At 41.4% G+C, this 24,377-nt stretch overlaps 1 protein-coding gene across 7 annotated transcripts in view; it reads left to right on the top strand.

The window, feature by feature from the left end:
- Positions 1-24,377, top strand: part of ZBBX (zinc finger B-box domain containing) — a 205,916-nt gene that overhangs the window by 28,197 nt on the left and 153,342 nt on the right. For 6 of the 7 annotated variants that reach the window (XM_056565096.1, XM_056565101.1, XM_056565100.1 and 3 more), the window contains 5 exons: positions 7,193-7,299; positions 8,287-8,400; positions 10,994-11,066; positions 13,970-14,018; positions 18,789-18,898. In XM_056565096.1, the coding sequence (XP_056421071.1) occupies positions 7,235-7,299; positions 8,287-8,400; positions 10,994-11,066; positions 13,970-14,018; positions 18,789-18,898 (411 nt within the window). In that variant the 5' untranslated portion in view covers positions 7,193-7,234. The remainder of the gene's footprint in view (positions 1-7,192; positions 7,300-8,286; positions 8,401-10,993; positions 11,067-13,969; positions 14,019-18,788; positions 18,899-24,377) is intronic. The other variant, XM_056565098.1, reaches the window with a different exon arrangement.

Raw genomic sequence — 24,377 nt, 5'->3', positions numbered from 1 at the left:
CGCGTCTGCTCACATGCTGCATTAAGTCACGCCCCCACAGTCTCTTACAGATACCTCTCTAAAGCTTCTCTCAGACTGCCGTTAGGACACGGCAGTGTGACGCCTGTCAGGAGAGCCGGCGAGAATAGCGGGAGAAAAAATACTACTTGTGCTGTCTTTTTCTCCTGCTATTCCCGTCAAAAAACAAAGGCACCCGACAGCCCCCATAATAGTAAATGGGAGCCATCGGGACCCGTTGTTGCCCATTGTGCCCAGTCACGAGAATGTCCGTTAAAGCCACACAAAAAAAATACTATTTTTCACTGTGAGCAACGGCAGTGTGAAAGGGGCCTTTAGTATTTAGTAGGGGTATTTAGTAAAAGACCACCCGGGCACTGTGTTATTAGGCAGGGAAAGCTTGCCTATGAGTTGTTTGTATGAAACGCATTGCAAACCCATCAGGGACATCTGGATTTTCCCAGGTAATCATTTCAGAATAATCCTGTACTTCAAAAGTGAGAGTAGGCAGAATTCAAGGCACATTTCCAGTGTGAAACATAAAGCTCGTAATGAAGACAGAAGATATTGTTTTATCTGAGCCAAATTTTGCATGTGAATTGCCTTTATTTGCCAAGTATTCGGATTCAATCATAAAAAAAGAGGGGAAAAATAAGTCACCCTAGTATATACCTGTGATTTCCCTTCGTGTGTGTGTTTTGGGGGACGGAAGTATATCCACCCTTTCATGTAGGGGGTTTATACCTGGCATTGCCATGTGGGGGGAGTAAATACCTTTTGTTGGCCTTCATGTGGTGTGTTTTTTTTTAGGGAGGATGGGTAGGCGAGTATGTTGGGGGGGGGGGGGGGGGGTAGAGTATATACACCTATTATTGCCCTGCATGTGCGGGTAGTATATATCTGTCATTTCACTGCATGTTCAAGGAGTATATATCTGTCATTGAACTGCATGTGGGGGAAGTATATACCTGTCATCGAGCTGCATGTGGGAGGGGGAATGTATGTACAGTGGTCCCTCAACATACGATGGTAATCCGTTCCAAACGAACCATCGTTTGTTGAAACCATCGTATGTTGAGGGATCCGTGCAATGTAAAGTATAGGACATAACACTCACCTGTCCCCGCCGCTCTGGACCCTTCACCGCTGCCCTGGATGTCACCCTCCATTGCTGTCGCCGTGTCCCCAGGGTGTCCCCGCCGCTCTGGACGTCTCTGCTTCCCGGGGATCCTCGCTCTCCGCCACCACCATCATGTCACTACGCACGCCGCTCCTATTGGATGACGGGACGTCGTACGTGGCGACGTGATGATGACGGAGGAGAGCGCCGGCGATGCAGGGGATCCTGAAGAGGACGCTCCGGAGCCCCGAGGACAGGTAGGAGACCATCACCGGAGCACACAGGGCACCTTAAACGGCTATCTGGCAGCAGCTGAAGCAGTCAGCGCTGCCGGATAGCCGTTTATGCAATGTCCCCTACATACAAAAGCAACGTATGTTAATGCTGCCTTCAACATGCGATGGCCTCTGAGAGGCCATCGCATGTTGAAATTATCGTATGTCGGGGGGTCACTGTATACCTGTTGTTGCTCTGCAGACAAAAATTGTCTGGTCTTCCCATAACAGCCAATCACAGCTTTGGTTTTAAATCTTAACGAGCTCCGGTAAAATGAAGCTAAGCTGTGATTGGTTGCTAAAGGAAAACCAGACCGTTTCTGTCCTCAAGCTGATTTTTTAGTCTAAAGCCCTGTTCCTACAGAGTATATAAAACACCCCATGTATATAGACTTACAGTGACATAGGTGGTGGTACTATTATATACCTTCCTTGTGATATGTTTTTTTTTGCATGGGCCTGCTGTGTAGGAAAGTTCAGTCTCATGGGCTATACTGCTATATTTCATGTATACAGCAGGAGCTTTTTTCAGGCTTAAAGGGGTTATCCAGGAAAAAAATAATTTTATATATCAACTGGCTCCAGAAAGTTAAACAGATTTGTAAATTACTTCTATAAAAAAAATCTTAATCCTTTCAGTATTTATGAGCTGCTGAAGTTGAGTTGTTCTTTTCTGTCTAAGTGCTCTCAGATGACAGCTGTCTCGGGAACTGTCCAGAGTAGAAGCAAATCCCCATAGCAAACCTCTTCTACTCTGTGCAGTTCCCGAGACAAGCAGAGATGTCAGCAGAGAGCACTGTTGCCAGACAGAAAAGAACAACTCCACTTCAGCAGCTGATAATTATTGGAAGGATTAAGATTTTTTAATAGAAGTAATTTACAAATCTGTTTAACTTTCTGGAGCCAGTTGATATATATATATAAAAAAATATATTTTTTCCTGGAATACCCCTTTAAACTTCAATTGTAGGCTTCTTTCACACTACATTTGATGTTTCTTTCACACTGTGGTTGAGTTTGACGGCCGTCATTTTGACGGGACGAAACGGCAACAGCGGGTCCCGAAGGACCACATCAATGGGGTCCGTCGGGCGTCACTGTTTTTTTAGCGGGAGTAAAAGACTGCACTAGCAGTATTTCTTTATCCTGCTACTCTCCCCAGCAGCCCCATTGGATGGCACACTACCATGTGACAACAGTAGTGTGAAAGGGGCCTTAGAAAGCAATAGTATTTTTTTTTGTATTTCTATGTAATTGTGCTGGTTAGCTAGTGTGTGTACTGTGTCCTATTGTATTACATAGTTTGTTTTTCTGCATTGTGGTAAGACGCACTTGAAATTAAGAGGATTTTGTAGCCAGACAAGTATCTTTCTGCAGAGCTGCGCTCAGGGGTTTATTATACAGTATGATACTAGCTATTTTCAGCTCACCTTTCATGTGAGGACACAGCAGCGCTGAGATTCCTATGCATACATGATTTACTGGCATTTTATTATGTCTGCCTGGGTTCAGTATGAGATATATCTTGTAATGTGACAGGAAGAAAGGCAGTCATGTCTGTTCATAGAGGGAGCTGACAGTACTTAACTAATATTAATGAATGGGGAGTCACAATAGTGTTTTGTGTCCTAGACTGGATCTAGTCTGTCTTCTGTCTGGTCAGCATTAGACTAGGTGGTGGTAATAGCAGCACTCTATTGTAGTATAAGTGTGGGCTCGGAATATTGAAACTCTAATTCTCTTTGGCTTTCTTAGCAGTCAGTCACATTAATCCTGTTTTACACATTTTACCCCATTGTCCATTGCTGTAGACAAAGGGTATTGTAAGAGCTCAATGCTAAAAGCAATGATTCAGATACTAACATGAAGATAGATGCCATTACTACTGTTTATCTGTAGATTTGCAAGAAAAAGAATATAAAGGTAGATTAATGCTCCCCCCCCCATGTGTAGTGTATTCAATGTGAAGGCTTCCATTGTGCACTCTAAAAGTTTCTAAAGAGCTCCACTCTTCAGATGGAGAGCAAGAGAGCGTCCTTTGTCTATTGTATGGCCAGTATGTCAGTCTAGTATAAAATGTAGCGTAGTAGACATTGCTATTTCCATAGACCATATACTGTAAAATAAACCTTTCTTTCAAATTGATACCATATTAGCCTAGGGGGTCTCTCCATGGCATCTGTCACAGGCATCTGTCCAACAGATATGTCATGAGCTTTGCAATCGCTTGATTCATCTATAAAATGGCCCATTTTATTGCTTCAGCACCTATAGGCCATTGCCTTTAGAGTCTGTAGGTGATGAATATGTTAAGTGGATGGGAACAGTGGCTTTTAATAATGGCATCCATTTTAAGGATACATCATAAAAAAAATTACAATGCATCCACTAAATGAATCCTTTATTAGCAGCAGATGACACTGCACCCATTACAGTGTATGTATGTGTATATATATATATATATATATATATATATATATATATATACACACACTGGGATGTTTTCCTGGCTTATGTAGAACTTAGACTAAGTGTAAATCTATGTCAGAGCTCCGTCACAGAGTATGTTAATGATGAAAAAACTGAGCTGAATGGTCCGTTTCAGAACAGACACAAATGGGTCCCGATTCCTGAACAAAGCTCGGAAGAAGATGTGAATGAGCTTTAACCCCTTAAGGATCGGGTTTTTTTCCGTTTTTGCACTTTTGTTTTTTGCTCCTTGCCTTTAAAAAATCATAACTCTTTCAATTTTGCACCTAAAAATCCAAATGATTGCTTATTTTTTGCTCCACCAATTCTACTTTGTAATGACATCAGTCATTTTGCCCAAAAATCTACGGTGAAACGGAAAAAAAAATCATTGTGCGACAAAATTGGAAAAAAAACGCCATTTTGTAAATTTTGGGGGCTTCCGTTTCTACGTAGTAAATTTTTCGGTAAAAATTACACCTTATCTTTATTCTGTAGGTCCATACGATTAAAATGATACCCTACTTATATAGGTTTGATTTTGTCGTACTTCTGGAAAAAATCATAACTTCATGCAGGAAAATTAATGTTTAAAATTGTCATCTTCTGACCCCTATAACTTTTTTTTTTTTTTCTGCGTATGGGGCGGTATGAGGGCTCATTTTTTGCGCCGTGATCTGAAGTTTTTAACGGTACCATTTTTGCATTGATAGGACTTATTGATCGCTTTTTATTCATTTTTAAATTATATAAAAAGTGACCATAGGGACCTATAACACTGCACACACTGATCTTCATCATTGATCACTGGTTTCTCATAGGAAACCAGTGATCGATGATTCTGCCGTTTGACTGCTCATGCCTGGATCTCAGGCACTGAGCAGTCATTCGGCGATCGGACAGCGAGGAGGCAGGTAGGGACCCTCCGGCTGTCCTGCAAGCTGTTCGGGATGCTACAATTTCACCGCAGCTATCCCGAACAGCCCACTGAGATAACTGGCAGTTTTTACTTTCACTTTTAGCCGCGTGGCTCAGCTTTGAGCGCGCTGCTAAAGGGTTAATAGCGTGCGGAACCGCGATCAGTGCCGCGCGCTATTAGCAGCCGGGTCCCGGCTTCACTATGACGCCGGGCCCGCCGTGATATGATGCGGGGTCACCGTGGGACCCCGCGTTATATCATGGGAGCGGGACCAAGGACATACTCATACGTCCTTGGTCCAGTGGTGAAAAACGTATCCCCTATCCTAAGGATAGGGGATAAGTTTGAGATCGCGGGGGGTCCAACCGCTGGGGCCCCCTGCGATCTCTCTGTACGGGGCCAGGGCTCTCGGCCCAGATAGCGGGTGTCGACCCCCGCACGAAGCGGCGGCCGACACGCCCCCTCAATACATCTCAATGGCAGAGCCGGAGATTTGGCGAAGGCAGCGCTTCGGCTCTGCCATAGAGTTGTATTGAGGGGGCGTGTCGGCCGCCGCTTCGTGCGGAGGTCAACACGCCCCCTTCCCGCCGGCTGTCGGGGCTCCGTACAAGAGATCGCAGGGGGCCCCAGCGGTCGGACCCCCCGCGATCTGCAACTTATCCCCTATCCTTAGGATAGGGGATAAGTTGCTCACCACTGAGTCACCACTGGACTACTCCTTTAAGGGGTTAAAGCACATTATGGACCCAGTTTTACTCATTGATGTAATGGTGATCTTGTGGTAGCCACTCTTGCAATTGGCCCTCTTTTTAGCTACAACCCCTTTAAAGGGGTACTCCCTTGGAAACATTTTTTTTTTTAATCAACTGGTGCCAGAAAGTTAAATAGATTTGTAAATTACTTATATAAAAAAATCTTAATCCTTCCAGTACTTTTTAGGAGCTGTATAATACAGAGGAAATGCTTTTCTTTTTGGATTTGTCTTCTGTTACGATCACAGTGCTCTCTGCTGACCTCTGCTGTCCATTTTAGGAACTGTCCAGGGCAGGAGAAAAACATATGCTGCCCTGGACAGTTCCTAAAATGGACAGCAGAGGTCAGCAGAGAGCACTGTGATCATGACAGAAGAGAAATCCAAAAAGAAATGCATTTCCTCTGAAGTATACAGCCCCTAAAATGTACTGGAAGGATTAAGATTTTTTAATAGAAGTAATTTAAAAATCTAGAAAGAAGAAATGTATAACCAATCCTCAAGGATTTTACCCCAAAAGGTACATAATGATATTCAAATAAAATAGGTTTGTTTCAGTTAACAATTTTATTAAATATATAAAATCAATAGAATAAATTGCACTATATAGTACTCTGGCACATGCTGGAGTATGTTGCAGGCAGCAGAATGTTCTCCACGGCATCTCCAGACTCTTTCACGTCTGTCACATGTGCTCAGTGTGAGCCTGCTTTCATCTGGGAAGGGCACAGGGTACCAGTGGCGAATTTGCCAATCTTGGTGGTCTCTGGCAAATGTCAAGCATCCTACACGGTGTTGGGCTGTAAGCACAACCCCGATCTGTGGACCTCAGCCCTCATACCACTCTCATGGAGTCTGTTTCTGATCGTTTAAGTGGACACATGCACATTTGTGGCCTGCTGGAGGTCATTTTGCAGGGCTCTGGCAGTGCTCCTCCTGCTCCTCCTTGCACAAAGGGATAAAGTTGCTGAGTTGCCCATAGCAACCAATCAGATTGCTTCCTTCATTTTTGAAAAGGCCTCAGAAAGATAAAAGAAGCAATCTGATTGGTTGCTATGGGCAACTCAGCAACTTTTCCTCTGGGCATGTTTTGATAATCTCCCCCATAAGAGTATGTGCTAAAAAAAAATAAAAAGAATCTGCTAGTTGCAATGCATAACATCTTACAGAAGTTCTCCCCTTGAAACATTACTTCTGAGGCTATGTGCAGTGACTGTTTTTTGGGCCATAAAACATTCCAAAAATGGCTGTTTTATGGCTCAAAAAAGCGCCCTAAAACAGGTGTGTTTTCCCGTTTGAATTTTACAAAATTGTTATGGCTATAAAAGTGCTGAAGCCCGCCTCTATCCACCTTAGCAAGATGTTTATAGGCCGTCAGATAGGCATCGTGGTATATCAGTAGATGTTGACGCACTATTGTTCCTCTGCCTTTTTTGAAGCTATGTGGACATTCCATACATATGTGATCAGTTTATTACGACTATTGTGCACATATTTAATTGTCTCTAGTTTACAATGTAAGTGTATACACTGACCCCTTCTGTATGTTGATATTTTACCCAATAGGATTAATGCATAGAAAGAAAGGTCATCTAAAATATTACTTGTATGTCTTATCACAGTAACCTACAGTGTAACACTTATTTTATCCCTTTTGTCAGATTCCCTTTTAGGCGCTGAAAGTAGTGATTTCCGCAGCAAGCATGAGCAGCGATTTTGTCGTAATTCCTCCTGCAAAGAGTGGGAACTCTGTCAGATTAAAAGGCAGGTGAGTACAATACCTACAGGGATATTCTGCCAACTGGTTGTGGATTTTAGTAAAATGAAGAGGTCTGACTATTCTATTAAATATTATAGTATTTGAGAAATAAGCTAGGATATGCTATGAGATTCCAGTATGCAGACTGTTCAGACCTACCATAGTTTATATATAGAAAGCAATGCCTTAGACTACAGGATTAATAATTCTGTTGACTTTGGTGTCATATGTTCTGACTCTGAATGCTGTCCAGAATCTGTGTGAAGCACACAGAAATTCTGAATAAATTCCACGCAGATTTTATACTTATTCCGCAATAAGTTCAAGGAGGAAAGCAGGAAAACAAGCAGAAATCCACAAGCAAAAAAAGGAAAACTGAATTTCAACAGAATTTCTGCTGTGTGAACATAGCCTTGGGCTGGAATTCCATTTAAGTTTTTTTTTTAGAAAAAGGTCATATTTGCTGTATTTTATTTATTTATTTTTTTATCTGTTTTTTTTTTTTTTTGGGAGGGGGGATCGGAAACACTGTTCCTAGATGTTAGCTGGGAGTCAGTAGATAAGTGGGAAATTCCAGACCCACATGGCGTTTTTTCTTTTGCCATTTTTTCCCTCTTATGTGGTGTTTGTAGACTCAAGGCAAGGGATAAAATGCCAAAGAAAACTGTCTATACTAAAACCCACTCCTTTAAAAAATAAAAAAAAAAATAAAAAAAAACAGCACACAAACAGCATATTGGGAGTACAAGATAAGGAGGCGGTTTTTTTGTGCCACACAAAAGTTATATGGAATCCCAGTCTAAAGCGGCCGCAAGCGAAGTAGGTTGTTTTTTTTTTAGAATTCTACTTTTTGGATTCATTCATCCTCATACACATACATTTGACATCCAAATTGGAATAGGATTTTCAGGCTGTATTCCCATGAACATTACCTGAGCCACAAATACTTGTGCCAGTCATGTTAAAGCTTACAGACTTAATGCACTGTTTGTTTAGAAATATTAGAGAGCTTCGTATGGAAACATTGCAACTGGAGAAGCATAATAAGGATATGGAACAGAAGCTGAACCAACTGCGACAGAGTATGAGCCGGGAGAAGGAGGAAAGAGAGTAAGTAAACCAAGAACTTGTGTTTTATATTTATATAGAAGGTCACATCACTGGCAGTTAAAACATCTTTATTTCTACATTAATAGCAATGTAACCAAAGGATAGCCACAGTATCTTTCTGTCTATGACTAAGGTCCGGTGATAGGTCTGAGAAGGAGGAATTGCCATTGTCTTGCCTGTTTGCATTGTACTTTTTTATATTGCTTTTATGAGTGGACATTTTAACCCCTTAAATGGGCACTGTCAGATACAAAAAGTTTTTATATGTTGTACATCTTGGCAAAACATTAACCTTTCTAATATACTTCTTAAGAAAATGTTATTTCCTTTTTATAGAAATCATGGCTTATAAAATCATGGCTTTGTCCAAGCTGAAGCACAGGCATGGACAAAGTCCAGTAAGTGAGGGTAGGCTAGCACTCCTCTGTGCTCTCTTCTGTCTGATAGCACTCCTCTGTGCTCTCTCCTGTGTGACAGGACTCCTCTGTGCTCTCTCCTGTGTGACAGGACTCCTCTGTGCTCTCTCCTGTGTGATAGGACTTCTTTGCTCTCTCCTGTCTGATAGGACTCCTCAGTGCTCTCTCATGTGTGATAGTACTCCTCAGTGCTCTCTCCTGTGTGATAGGACTCCTCTGTGCTCTCTCCTGTCTGATAGGATGCCTCTGTGCTCTCTCCTGTCTGAAAGCACTCCTCTGTGCTCTCTCCTGTCTGATAGCACTCCTCTGTGCTTTATCCTGTCTGATAGGACTCCTCTGTGCTCTCTCCTGTCTGATAGTACTCCTCTGTGCTCTCTCCTGTCTGATAGTACTCCTCTGTGCTATCTCCTGTCTGAAAGCACTCCTCTGTGCTCTCTTCTGTCTGAAAGCACTCCTGTGCTCTATCCTGTCTGATAGGACTCATTTATGTTGTCTCCTGTCTGATAGTACTCCTCTGTGCTCTCTCCTGTCTGATAGAACTCCTTTGTGTTGTCTCGTGTCTGATAGTACTCCTCTGTGCTCTCTCCTGTCTGATAGTACTCCTCTGGGCTCTCTCCTGTCTGGTAGTACTCCTCTGTGCTCTCTCCTGTCTGATAGTACTCCTCTGTGCTCTCTCCTGTCTGAAAGCACTCCTCTGTGCTCTCTCCTGTCTGAAAGCACTCCTCTGTGCTCTATCCTGTCTGATAGGACTCCTCTGTGCTCTCTCCTGTCTGATAGCATTCCTCTGTGCTCTATCCTGTCTGATAGCACTCCTCTGTGCTCTCTCCTGTCTGATAGCACTCCTCTGTGCTCTCTCCTGTCTGATAGTACTCCTCTGTGCTCTCTCCTGTCTGAAAGCACTCCTCTGTGCTCTCTCCTGTCTGAAAGCACTCCTCTGTGCTCTCTCCTGTCTGATAGGACTCCTCTGTGCTCTCTCCTGTCTGATAGCACTCCTCTGTGCTCTCTCCTGTCTGATAGCACTCTTTTATGCTGTCTGAAAGGACAGGAGAGAGCACAGAGGAGTGCTAGCCCACTCTCTCTCACTGTACTTTGTCCATGCCTGTGCTTCAGCTTCGACAAAGCCATGATTTTATAAGCCATGATTTCTATAAAAAGGAAATAAAATTTTCTTGTGAAGTATATTGGAAATGTTACTTTTTTGCCAAGATGTACAACATAAAATGTTTTTGAATCTAACAGTGCCCATTAAAGAACTAAGGAGGTTTTTTCATTTTTGCACTTTTTATTTATTTAATTTTTTTTTTGCACTACCATTTTACTTTGTAATGAAATCAATAATTTCACCACAAAATCTACAGTAAAAAATTGAAAAAAAACCATTTTGTAACTTTGGGGGCTTCTGCTTCTACCCACTGCACTTTTCGGTAAAAATGACACACAACACCGTACACTACGGTTTTAGGTCCGGTCAGGAAACTGCATACGGGTTCAAAACTGGGCTGATCCGAGTCACCGTTTGAATCCGGTCTGCTCATTAAAGTATATGGACTCACGGGCTGATCCAGCTGGGGTACAGGAGCGCCCGGTTTGCCCCTCCCCCAGCCGGATCCGGCGCCTGTATGTACAAAACGAGATGTGAATGCAGCCTAATAGGCATAAATAAGCCAATGCCTAGATAGAGTGCGGTCATCATAATCTTGGACAAACCTTTTTTATTTCAATAGTCCTCCCTTATTGGGGAGATATAAGCCTTTTCATTATGTACATGAGGCTCAAGTGCCCAGGAGCTGTTACCCAGTACAGCAAGAGCCCAGGTAAACCCTACTTATATCTTCTTTATTGGCGCCTCATGGCCTACCCTGTTTGACTGGCAACCACTAGAAAAAGAGGACGTGGGCTGGATTTATGTGGACTCTTTCCTTGTTGGGAATGTCACCCTGGGCACTTCCATAATAAAAAGGCTTATATCTAGCCAATGGAGAAGACTATTAAAATAAGAAAGATATGCCCTGAATCCTGATGATTGGCCCTATTGCTGCATGTTATTATTACACCACTCTTATCCTTATGACAGGTCCCCTATTTTCTTAGAAACCATAGTTTCTGTACTTTCTGATTGCTTGTAAGGTATCTAGACATAAATGCACCAATTTATAATGTGTATATACTTTTTACAGACGGTTAAATCCATATCACTGGATATCTGGACAAGCTGGAAATCAACGGAATGATAAAGAAAACATTGGGAAGGTATCACAGCTTCTTCACAGTACATATTCTGTCCACTAACAACATTAATCCCTTCTTGACCAGACATGATCAAAACTACAGTAACATCAGCTGAAGCCCAGTTTAATGGATTCACTATTGATTAGTTTACTCTGACTAATTTTTGTTCTGTTTTCAAAGTGCTATAGTTGCCCGTAAAAGATGGATGTAGTCCTAGGAAACCTCAGTCCGTTTTCCTGAATTTTTTGTGGCAACTCATGCCTATACATTGGATTCTGTTTTAGCTGAGGTTTTGCTCAGCTCTGTTTATTCAGTTTCACACACAGTACATGTACATCAAAATGATAGGTTCGGAGTATTGAGCTTTGTTTAATTACATCTTCCCACCAACACCATGATGTTAAGTAACTTGATCTTGGTTGTTTAGCATCCTAAACATTGTGGTCTATACCCCGTGACACCCCTTATCCTCAAAATGCAATCCTTAGATGCAATATGCAGTTAAATAGTCAATCCCTATTTGAAACATAACTAGCTGTAAATACGCTCCCAAATACTATCACAATACATCATATGAAGTACAAATAGAGGCAATGATTAACATACGGTACTTATCGTGTAGCACAGCTGCAGGCCACTAGAGGGACACCACCCCAACACGGCATTTCAGAACAAAACCTTAGTACTTCTATTAGAATCATGGTCATAGCCTAATACATTGCAATACTCAAATATCTTGGTGGGATCACACTTATTGTTGAAATCCCACAGTGGAACTTAAAACTGTTACAGTCAACAAAATATCATAGAGACATATCAAACGTTTTTATTGGTTTGAGTCTGAGTGTTCAGACCCCCAACGAACACTAGAATGAACCAGGAGAAGAGTGCTTTGGTTGAATGCTTCTCTCCCCGCTTCCAACCCCGCGCTCTCTGCTTTCCTCATCTTGCTGCACCAGACGGATTCTGCAGTACATATCCTGCAGCGAGACAGAAAAGCTGTGACCAGAGAAGCTTGTGTTTTTCCTGGATCGTTCTAGAGATCACTGGGGGAACTCGACCTATCAAAGCTTTTGATATGTTTCTATGACATGTCAAAAGTTAAAATAAAAATAACAATAACACTCTAAAGGGGTGGTCTGACTAAATAAGTGTGAATCTTATTACGCTTAAAAAAACCAACATATTATTGACCTGTTTAATAAACACCTTGTCCAATGTTGCCTTTCCATTCTTCCCCGCAAGCTTTGTTTACTGCATCGATAACATACTCAAATACCCACATCACTACTGCAGGCAGTCAATGGCCTCAGTGGCCTTTTTCTATGGGTATACGGGCATGTCATTGCTGCACCCCTGTTAGCAAAGACATTGGAAAGGACTGGAGCAATGGTACCACATGAGGTGAGCATTTAACAGGTATGTAAAGCCTATTTTAGAACAGTTATAATGGGGGGGAAATCTTGAATAAAATTTTAAGTAAAAATATGTTTAAAGGGAATGTGTAATCAGAAAATGACCTACTGTTTTAATCAAGTTAACTTTATTTTCTAAGAATTTTTGGTGATGTGTTTTTTAATTTTCTATGTTACTATCTATATTTCAAAATAATCATGATATCTTGCAAGTTTCATTCTGGCCACTTGTCCTAAAACTGAGCGCCAGCGGTGCCCTTATCATCAGAAGTATAATGAAAGTTGTCGCCAGTGTATAGATAGCAGAAATCACCCAATCTCCCTATAGAATGGCTTCTGAAAAGGTCACAGAGAATGCCTGGTTATGCTTCCAGTTTATGTGAATGGGACAGGTCCTGTCTATTGTTGCCTTTGTATATAAAGCATATCTCTAAATGCTGTTAAAAACAGCTCAGACTAGATGACAGCCCCCATAATAATCTACAAAAAATACAATCACAAAATGGAAAAAAGAACACATTGCAGTAGCTGACTCAAATCAGTAAAAAAAAAACTATCTAGGTGATGCAAACAACAACAATGCCATTACCAAAAATTGTTGTTGTGGGAAGGGGTTAAATTCTTAAGAGTACTAATTAAAATGCAAGGGAGGACAGAGACAGGAAGCTTCTAGGAACATGGATGGATGCTCGGGGGCATTGGTGTTATGCTGTGCGCTCTATGACCTCAGTAGAAGTAGCATGACTGTCCTCCTTGGCAGAATGCCACTCTTCAGGGGGGCATCTGTAGCTTATACTCACTCAGAATAAATAGAATGAACAGTTTCTTTGCCTTCGTTGTTGCAGCATTCATTGTTAATATGCACTTTCACTGTTGTAAATCAGTATGAATGTCAAAAAATAAATCATCAGTAGAACATGAGGCTCACCACCCTTGTGGCACGCTGTCTATCAGGCACTGTCTGTCATAGTCAAGTAGATAACCAGCAGAACACAGGGAGCAGTCAGCTAGCGTGCTGCAGTTTCAGTATGCTGAATAAAATCAAGCATCCATTTATTGTAATAAGAAGTCTGCAGGTGGAGACTGACAGCTTTGTGCTAGGGATTACACTTTTTTTTGTATTTCCCTCAATAAAATATCTTGTATTGAATCTGGATTGGGGAATTGGAACTCCTCTCTGTATAAAAATGCAACACAAAGCCCATTAATTATCCGCTGATGGTGCCAGTTCTACAATTTCAGCTGCCGCATCAGATGCAGAAGGTGCCATGTAAATGCAGATCATGTAGCTGAAAACAGTCATAAAACCTACATAGGTGTAGTGGTGTAAAACAATAGGACTCTGATTAGTTTAGTTTGTTAGCCTTGTTCTTCTTTAAACTAGTTAGATTTCTTGAACCCTTTTTAAGATGTGTTTTTTGTTTTGTGTTGGACTAAAATAATTGTTATACATTGCCTTGCCACCTCCCCAAAATATAATTTTATCTTTATTTTTTATTATTATTTTAGGTTCCTTCTGGAAAAATGAAGCTGAAAGTCCTCCAAACCCCACTTCAAGGTAAAATGTATTAACTAGTTTAAAGCAGTCTTATCAAATGTGATGGGTAAATACATGAACTTGCTCTAAACTAGTTGGCAATCCCCTTGTGACAATAAACTGATCACAATGTATTCCCCTGCTGGGATCCCTGCGATCAACTGTGATCTGTGGGGAAATCTGGCAAAATGTATTCAGTGTGCCTTCAGCACCACCACCACAGGAGAAATGAAGCATTACAGTGTCTATTCATATCTATGTGTTGCCTGTCCAGATTGAGGGACGTTCTATGTAGCTACCCTTCCTAACACATGAGGCACTTAAACCAGGGACATAACCACATCATTTCCTAATAGGATGCATGAAAACAGCTTTTCAATACTGGACAACTTTTTTGAGTTGTCTGCTGTTTTAAAAGAAGACTTTTTAAAAATGAAAACTGGTATCTGTTTTATGAACTTGCTCTAAACTAATCGACAATCCCTACTTGCTCTTGTGACAATAAACTGATCGCAGTATATTCCCCTGCTGAGATCCCAGCAATCAACTGTGATCTGTGGTGAAACCTGGTAAAAGTTTTCAGTTTCCCTTTGGACAACTGCTCCTCCAAACAAGGTTTAATAAATCTCCTCAAATGAATACATTGTTCACATCCCAGAAAGTTTAGTATTGCCAATCCAATATGTAAGAATATTAAAATTATTATGGCAGCCTTCCATGGTGGAGTCTTCATTGAATTTCCCTTGATCTATTGTTCAAGCAGTGGCACCCTGTACATTCAGTATGTATTTATGATATATGCTGTGTAAGCACTGATGGAAAAATACTAAGGATATATTCACACTGCGGAATCTCCGCTCCGCAGAATTCCACGAGCGTAGATTCAATCTTGCGGCCACCAAAAACATTTAAGCGGTAGGTATTTATGATTTATACAGTGTAAGCACTGATAGAATAGTACTTATTTATGATATATACAGTGTAAGCACTGGTGGAATAATATTTATTTATGATATATACAGTGTAAGCACTGAGAGAATAACACTTATTTATGATTTATACAGTGTAAGCACTGATAGAATAATACTTATTTGTGATATATAATGTGTAAGCACTGATAGACTAATACTTATTTGTGATATATACAGTGTAACTCTATACTGTAAGCACTGATGGAATAATACTTTGTAGCATTTTCAGCTATCCATCATGGCATTCAGATATCCATGAAGTGCAGGCCCTGTCTCTGTTTCATTTACTCTGGTTGATCACCTTACCAGAGAGCATTTTATCCTTACAGGATCCTAAGATATATATCCTGTACGGGAGACAAGCAATTTCTTCAGCTCTGATTTATTAGAGGTGCACATCACTATACTGTAGTATATTGTCCATCTAGAAAACCTGTCAATGTAGAATTATATTAGTCTAGAATTCATAAAATAAGTCAGAGGTTTAGCTTTCAACGCAGTTTTAAGAAGTGAATCTGCAGGTGCATGGACAACCTCAAACCAAGTCCAAAAAGCCTATCCAGCATGAAAGTAGATTCCCCATAAAATCTTTCCTTTATTATATTTCATTTTAAAGATTCATAGCACAAAGCACATTCAGCCACCTGAATAAGCTATGTACAGGACTATAGACCTTTAAAGGAGGGGATCTCTTGTTTAAATGCATAAAATACTCTAGATTCAAGAGGCATTGCATATATAGAGATCGTATCATACAGTGGGGATCAAAAGTTTGGGCACCTCAGGTAAAAATTTGTATTAATGTGTATAAAGAAGCCAAGGAAAGATGAAAAAAATCTCCAAAAGGCACCAAACTACAGATTAGACATTCTTATAATATATCAACAAAAGTTAGATTTTATTTCCATCATTTACACTTAAAAAAAAAAAAAAAAAAAAAATGGCATCTGCAAAAGTTTGGGCACCCTGCACAGTTAATATCTTGTACTGCCCCCTTTGGCAAGTATCACAGCTTGTAAACGCTTTTTGTAGCCAGCCAAGAGTCTTTCAATTCTTATTTGAGGTATCTTTGCCCATTCTTCCTTACAACAGTCTTCCAGTTCTTTGAGATTTCTGGGCTGCCTGTCACGCACTGCTCTTTTAAGGTCTATCCATAGATTTTCAATTATGTTGAGGTCAGGAGATTGTGAAGGCCATGGCAAAACCTTCAGTTTACGCCTCTTGATGTAATCCCCTGTGGATTTCAAGGTGTTTTTAGGATCATTATCTATTTGTTGAAGCCATCCTCTCTTTAACTTCAGCTTTTTCACAGATGGCATCAAGTTAGCATCCAAAATTTGCTGAAATTTTATTGAATCCATTTTTCCTTCTACTCGTGAGATGTTCCCTGTGCCACTGGCTGCAATACAACCCCAAAGCATGATTGATCCACCCCTATGCTTAACACTTGGACAGAGGTTCTTTTCATTAAATTCTGTTCCCCTTCTTCTCCAAATGTACCTTTGCTCATTCCGGCCAAAAAGTTCAATTTTAACCTCATCGGTCCACAGAACTTGTTTCCAAAATGCATCAGGCTTGTCTATATGTTAATTTGCAAAGTTAAAATGCTGATTTTTGTGGTGACGACATGGAAGAGTCATCAGAAGAAAACCTCTTCTATGAAGACCATATTTGTACAAGTATCTCTTTATAGTGGAATAGTGTACCACAACTCCAGTGTCTGCCAGAACTTTCTGGAGGGATTGTGCAGTCAAACGTGGGCTTTGAATTGTTTTTCTCACAATCCTGTGAGCTGTTCTGTCTGATATTTTTCTTGGTCTTCTAGATCTTACTTTAACTTCCACTGTTCCTGATGACTGTCATTTCTTAATTACATTCCGAACAGAGGATATTGACATCTGAAAACGTTTTGCTGTCTTCTTATACAGTACATAGTGGGGCTTATTTACTAAAACTGTTTAATAAAAGCAGTCTAAGGCTACGTTCACACTGCCGGTTGTCTCCTGCAGTGTGAAGCCCGTTAATTTTAGGATTGAGAAAAGCTGGAGAAAAAATAGTGCTTGCAACGTCTTTTTCTCTGTCTTTTTTCCCTGAAAATAACGGTACCTATAGAATACAATGGGGTCTATCGAGACCCGTTATATGCCGGTATGCTCGGCAAAATTACGTCCGGCAAACTGCAAAAAAATAAATAAAATTTATTTGCCGGAGCGCATCGACAGTGTGAATTTATCACTGTAACTCGTGTTTGATCAATTTGTGTTACCTTGATTTACTATTGCAAATGCACCAAAATTCTGGCACAGTTTGTGCCAAAAAACTGTTTTTATATGATTTGTGTCACATTTATTATGAGTTTTAGAAAATTTTTTAGACATGTTTCCATCTCGTGCCCAAAAAGGGGAATGGCTTAAGATGCAACACCCTGTGCCAAAATTCTGGCGCTGTATAAGCCAACTTTATAGTTTGTTCTAAAGTAAGTTAAAGAGTGCAACAGATTTATCAAATAGTCAGAGCCACTGTAATTAGAATTTGACAGTTTTAGTAAATCAGGGTTATCTAACCACTGTTATCTAACTTAATATCTTAAATTAGATGGCTTAGTTCACCAGCAATCTGGACAACTATTTTGGCACACAATGGTGCCTTTTAGTCAGACTTTCCTTTATCTATAAGCCACACCCCTTGTCAGATTAAGCACAAAGTGTCTAAAAACACATAGGGGGATAGATCCAGAATCTGGAGGCCATCCATGCAGCAGCCACCGAAATGTATGCCAGCTCGGAGCTGGCGTAGTTTACAACTACAATTTATGACTGCTATTGGGCGTAAATTGTAGTAAGTTCAGTGGCAGGCACAGTCACCCTCCCCCTACATGTGTAACTGTGCTCCCTCTTCACCAAGCCTCACTCACTTGCCAAGTTGGACTCAGATTGGCAAAAAGTCGCAAAACGAATTGCTTGTGCAAAATGTGCAACTTTTTGCCAATCTGAATATAGTGCAAGGTATGTACATTCATTTTGTCAGTTTGTGTACCCCTCTATAGTGCTTCCATACTGTGCTGTAATACAGAGGTCTTCTCTCTAGATGCACTGCTTATAAGGATTGGAATTATAGATTTCTATAGGTGCTGTATAATGGCTGAGTACCACTTGGAATTTGTATGGCACAGTAGTATCATTATGTACATGGGGCCTTATTGTGTGTCAATTACAGTACAGGTCACTGGTATTTATATTACTGTTATAATGGGTGTATAACATCAATGTGAATGGGTATTGAAATATTTACACAATACACACTGGCATGTTTCCCTCCCTCCAGTACTATCTCACTAAGCTATCTTGGTTTATTAAAGCCAAGAGACACTTCCCCTTTAATTGCTGAACAATTAGTGAATGTATGCGGTCACATTACCATCATCCATCATCCCCACTGGAGTTTTTAACCAATTCTGTCCTCTAAGTAAATTGGTTCCATATTTCACTTGCAGGTATGACTTCCTGCTTCCATTAGTCAGATGTGATTTATTCCATTTCCATGTGTTGGCCTCTAGTCAATATCCAAACTTGTTAAATTAAACTAATGCATGGCTGCATATGGTGACTAGTGAGTTGTGAAGGAACAGATATTGAATAGTCAAGTTTCCGTTAATCGTACGCTGCACATTGTAGAATAATTTGTGGCTGCGGATTGCCAGTAAGTGACGTGTTTCTGCCAGAATACAGAACACTTAATATATAACAGGTGATTAAGTGCTTTCCTCAGTCCTCTCTGCCTTTCCATTCACATGACTTGATCTCTGTTGTGCTTAACCTAGAGCCTGAGAAACAAAAGACGTTGTCAAGGACTACTAGCGTGCCAGCCGCAGAGAAGCCGAAGATCAAGGGCAAAGCATGTGGACAGTGTGAAAGCAAAAGTGCTTTACTGGTATGTGGACATTTACTGGTAATGGAGGATTACATTCCTTTAATTCTGATTAATCTCACACTTCTTACCAACACAGAAGTACATGATAATTTTGTGCTATGTGAGTGCACAATAAACACGGTGCAAATAAACATGTAGGAGCCATTTTGCCATTATGCTCTTTAAAGGGGTACTCAGCTAAAAAGCATTTTTTTTTTAAATCAACTGGTGCCAGAAAGTGAAACAAATTTGTAAATTACTTCTATTAAAAAAATCTTAATCCTTCCAGTACTTATCAGCTGCTGTATACTACAGAGGAAATTATTTTCTTTTTGAATTTCCTTTCTGTCTGAATTTCTTTTCTGTCTGACCACAAGTGCTCTCTGCTGACACCTCTGTCCATGTCAGAAACTGTCCAGAGCAGGATAGGTTTGCTGTAGGGATTTGCTCCTACTCTGGACAGTTCCTAAAATGGACAGAAAATTACTTTCTCTGTAGTATACAGCAGCTGATAAGCACTGGAAGGATTAAGATTTTTTAAATAGAATTTACAAATCTGTTTAACTTTTTGGCACCAATTGATTACATTTTTTTTTCCAGCGGAGTACCCCTTTAAGGTGTATTCCCATTTCAGTATGTTATTCCCTATCCACAAGATCCTGAGAGTGGGAAAAATAATGCTGCTGGAATTAAAGGATCTGCTCACTTGGCAATGTTGGAAGCCCTATAGACTATGTGCGGAGGACTGGCCATGTATGAACAGAGAGCTCCGTTCATTCTGGGGGACATTTAACCTCCGTTTTATGGATTAATGGGGGACCCCCTCCAATCATGGTATCCCCTATCCTATGTATAGGGAATTACATGCTGAGATAGGAAAATCCCTTTAACCTTTTTTATGACAGTCGAATAATCAAACATAATCTGATAAAATTAAAGGGGTATCTCAAGATTAAAAGTTATCACTATTTCACAGCATAGATGGTAAGTATATGATTAGTGGGAGTCTGCTTGGACCACCAAAATCACAACAATAGGGGCTACTTAAATGAATGAAACAACAGCACACATGTTTGGCCACTGCTCTATTCACTCACTATTGGACTGACAAATGTAGCAAGCATGGACTATTTCACTTTATTTACTCAGGGGACAAGGAATCCCATTCTTGGAGTTAGTAGTGAGAGTCTCAGCAGTCAGATCTCCACTGATCAGATAAGTTATCCTGGGGTAACTGAAAAGTTTTAAAGGGGTACTCCGCCCCTAGACATCTAATCCCCTATCTAAAGGATATGGGATAAGATGTTTGATCACGGGGTCCTGCCGCTGGAACCCCTGCAATCTCTCTGCAGCACCCAACCCCCACGCTCCAAGCGTTCGTAACAAACGCTTGGGCTGCGGAGTACCCCTTTAACTTTGGGATAACCCCTTTTCGCCAAGCTGTTGTGCTTATTAACCTTCTTTTTGCTGACAGGCATGTCGGTGAAGGATTCCCACGTCCGTGGTTGCTAAAATAGTTCTGGAAAACACTGTTTAGTCGCTGTAAAGGGCTAATGTATATACTAGAGTATAAGCCGAGTTTTTCAGCAACATTTTTCATGCCGAAAACGTCCCCCTTGGCTTATACTTGAGTGATGGGAAAAATAAAAAATCGCAGGCATACCGGTGGGGATGGCGAGGGGATGGGCCGGGCCATCCATTATCGCCCATCTATGCTGCAGGGACCGTCTGACTTCCAGTGGGGAGGGTGAGCCGTTCCAGAACGTCCATCTTCACCAGGAGGCCCTATTCTCCGCTCCGGGCCAGCCCTGGACTAGTGACGCTGCATTGACGCCGCCGTGCAGGGACGTCCGTGTGCAACGGGGGCGTACCTACGCAGTGATGTCAATGCAGCGTCACTAGTTCGGAGCCAGCCCGCAGCGGAGAAGAGGGCCTCTCGGTCAAGATGGATGGCCCGAACCGGCTCACCCTCCCCACTGTAAGTCGGACGGTCCCTGCAGCGACGTTGGACGGCTGCTAGGGAAGGACCGACAGAGCTGCAGCTGGGGAGGTGAGTAGAGAACAAGAGAGGGGGGTCTGGATGATGACAGGGGGGTATGAGGGGGGTCTGGATAATGATAGGGGGGGGGAAAGGGGGATCTATATGATGGGGGGATGAGGGGTGTCTGGATGATGACAGGAGGGATGAAGGGGGGGGGGGGGTTCTGGATTATGACAGTGGGATTTGGGATGATGACAGAGGAGGGCGGGATGATGACAGGGGGGTAATGATGTATTTTCCACCCTAGGCTTATACTTGAGTCAATAGGTTTTCCTGGGTTTTTGGGGTGAAATTAGGGGCCTCGGCTTATATTCGGGTCGGCTTATACTCGAGTATATACAGTATATAAAGCGGAGCTCAGCTAGTGCGTGACCATTCAGTCTGACAGCCAGGCCACGCCCCCGGGATAACCCCTTTTAATGTTGGCTAAAACAACTTTGAGGGTGGTTTCACACAGGTCTAAAGTGTGGCAGATTTGTTGCAAATTTTGACTTCCCAGTCCACAACAGATCTGCAGCATTACAGTCCTGTGTGAAAGCATCCTCAGTGCTGGCTTTCTGCCCTAACCTTTATAGATTTTCTTTGACCTTAAAAAAAAAAAATCATCATGGTTGACATTGCTAAATAAATGCATCCATTTACGGATTTCTAATGGAACATTGGTTCCAAAAAATCTCGAATCTTTTTGTCCTTCAGCTTTCATCCTGCTTTAAAATTACAGTTTCCCAAGTATCAAATCAGGATTTGTCTGTTTGACTTTGCACTGAGAAACACAAAGGCGCCCTTAATGATCTTTTAATGGCATCTTCCCAAAGTTATAAGATAGCAGCAGTAATCATATTTCTTTGTGCGATGCTAGAATGCCTGGTGCATCTGTCTGTGTCCTCCCGGTACATAGATTTCATTGCTGGTAGACATTGTAATGATAATGAACTTAACCAACAACAGAGTCAAAAACAAGATAAGAAACTTGACTACAGCAGCCGACTTGTTGGAGCATCTGGTAGGCTGAAAATCTGGTCCCACATTAATGACTGACCGTAAATAGTCAGTCATATGCTCCATTGGTCGCCTTTAACAAATGTGAATTTCTTATAAACATCTGTAATTGTAACCAGTGATGTTACTTCTCTATCAACATTACCAAACTGGAGTTAAGGACCATTCCTTATGGTTCACAAAGTCACAACAAAAACAGCACTGATAGGGATCATGTGTAAGGCTAAAGGTATGTGGATGATTGCTAGTAGTCATAAGGCCACTTAAATGCCTGTGACTTGGCTTCACTTTCCAGGAACGTTTTATCCTTTTCAAATGATAATCTGAATTGTGAGCATCAGATACATACACAAGCATGGATCAGCGGAAGAGGTCTAAAAAGGACAATTGGGGTCAATATAGGAGCTGGTGACCCAGCTAGCAACGTATAATTCTGCAAGAGACAATTTTTGAGAATTAAGCTACCTGTGATATCCTCAAAAAGCTAAACACTAGAACACAGAAGCTTTGCTGCAAAGGGGTTGTCCCTTTGACTGCTTTCTTCAGGAACCAGTGCTGTGTACTTTACTGAAGTTAAGCAGCAATATAATACATAACTTGTGGACAGATGTGGCCATTTTTTATGTTTAATCCAGGATAAATACTGTAATAATGTAATTGGTGTTAATGCATATGTTAGTAATTTCCCAGTTGATCTGTTATTACCACATTTATGCCTGTTGAGACTGTTGAGTAGCCTTTGGCAAAAAAAAAGTTATAGAAAGTAGTAAAAAAAAAAGATAAGCTAGTTATATATTACTGTTATTACAAAGACTAAGGATCTTCCTGTTGTCACTTTCATGATGCCTCCGGTGGTCCCCAGTAGACCCTGCCAGTTTGATTGCTATATCTCTCCCTATACCCAAAGAAGAAGAGATCTATTAATCAAGGATGGTGGGGTGGGGAGAACCTTCCTGGGACCACCTTGATGACTTGGTTTGGCCAGCATGAAACTTATAACAGGCTCCCATTAAAGAGAATGTGTCAGCAATTTTAAGCCCCATATAGTGGACGAATAGGGGAGGTGTGTGTAATGTTAACTTCTGTTTCAGTCGAACAACTTCCCTCTGTGCAACAAACACAAAGAGCCTTCCTCCTGAGCACTTGGCATAACAGCGGCCAGAATATTAAACAGGTTATCCATAGAAAATTAGAGTTAATTTCTTTAAAAACAGGCACCACACCTGTCCTCGGGTTGCATATGGTATTACAACTTTGCTTCATTCACTTCAATGGAACTGAGCTGCAAAACCACACCCATTGTGATGCAGCTTTTTGAAGAATACAGCAGTTTTTCTAAGGCTGGATAAACTCTTTAGGGTACACTTGCATGGGCAGATCTAAAAGCGAACTTGCAGTGAGTTTCCCACTGCGAGTTCAAGCCACTGGAGGTTTTCCTGCAGTGGAAAGTCCACAGCCGGTTACATGAACTACAATTTGCTGCAAATTCCCTTCTAAATTCACCCATGGGAAGGTACTCTTAAACAGTGTTTTTGTAGATCATGCAGGTTACATGGTCAAAACAGAGGGTAACTTACACCATACTGTAATTATTTCAGCAAACCTATCCAGGAGCAGGTTAAAGCAGGTTCCGAATGGTTAGAGCCAGCGCTGGGGGCTCGTGACACCACAGCCCTGCCCTCTTGTGACGTCACCCCCCCACCCCCTCAATGCAAGTCTATGGGAGGTGGCGTGGCAGCCGCCACGCCCCCTGCCATAGACTTGCATTGAGGGGGCATGATGTCACGAGGGGGCGGGAACATGATGTCACGAGGCGCCGGCTCTAAGCATTTGGAATTCCGAACACTGAGCAGCAGAGTACCCCTGTTACGGACAACATAGGTTTTCATGTCAGCCGTAACAGATACATCAAGATACTTGCAACTTGCACCTGTCAGCAAACTGGATTTGGGTGTTGTTCCCTAGCATATTCAGAGAGTTTATCCCAGTTAATTTTGAGCCCAGATTAACAAATAATATAGGAGTTAAGGACCATGACTGGGGACAAAGAGTTCGACATCCAGAAATGGTAACGTAACGCCTCCATAAAGAGTGATGCGTTCTTCTTTCATCCCACACTTAAGCGAGGTCTGGAGATGACCGTACTCATTTGGCCATTGCTGACAGTCACTTTAACATAATGGTTCCTGAATTACATAGAATGTGCCGGCAGATAAGAACCATTTGGCCCATCTAGTCTGCCCAAATGGTTCTTATCTGCCGACACATTCTATGTTTCTATGTAAGTCAGGAACCGTTATGTTAAAGTGACTGTCAGCAATGGCCAAATTAGTACGATCATCTCCAGACCTCGTTTATCCCACAGACTTGGGGTCTGCCAGTTACTAAAGAGAATATAGTCACCTACTTTCTCCTGCTCAATACTGATGGCATTTTGTGGCAGAATTATCCAATTGAAAT

This window comes from Hyla sarda, chromosome 3 (genome assembly GCF_029499605.1).
Source record: "Hyla sarda isolate aHylSar1 chromosome 3, aHylSar1.hap1, whole genome shotgun sequence".
Taxonomy (NCBI): Eukaryota; Metazoa; Chordata; class Amphibia; order Anura; family Hylidae; genus Hyla; species Hyla sarda.
The sequence above is the reverse complement of the archived record's forward strand: the minus strand, read 5'-3'. Positions and strand labels throughout refer to the sequence as shown.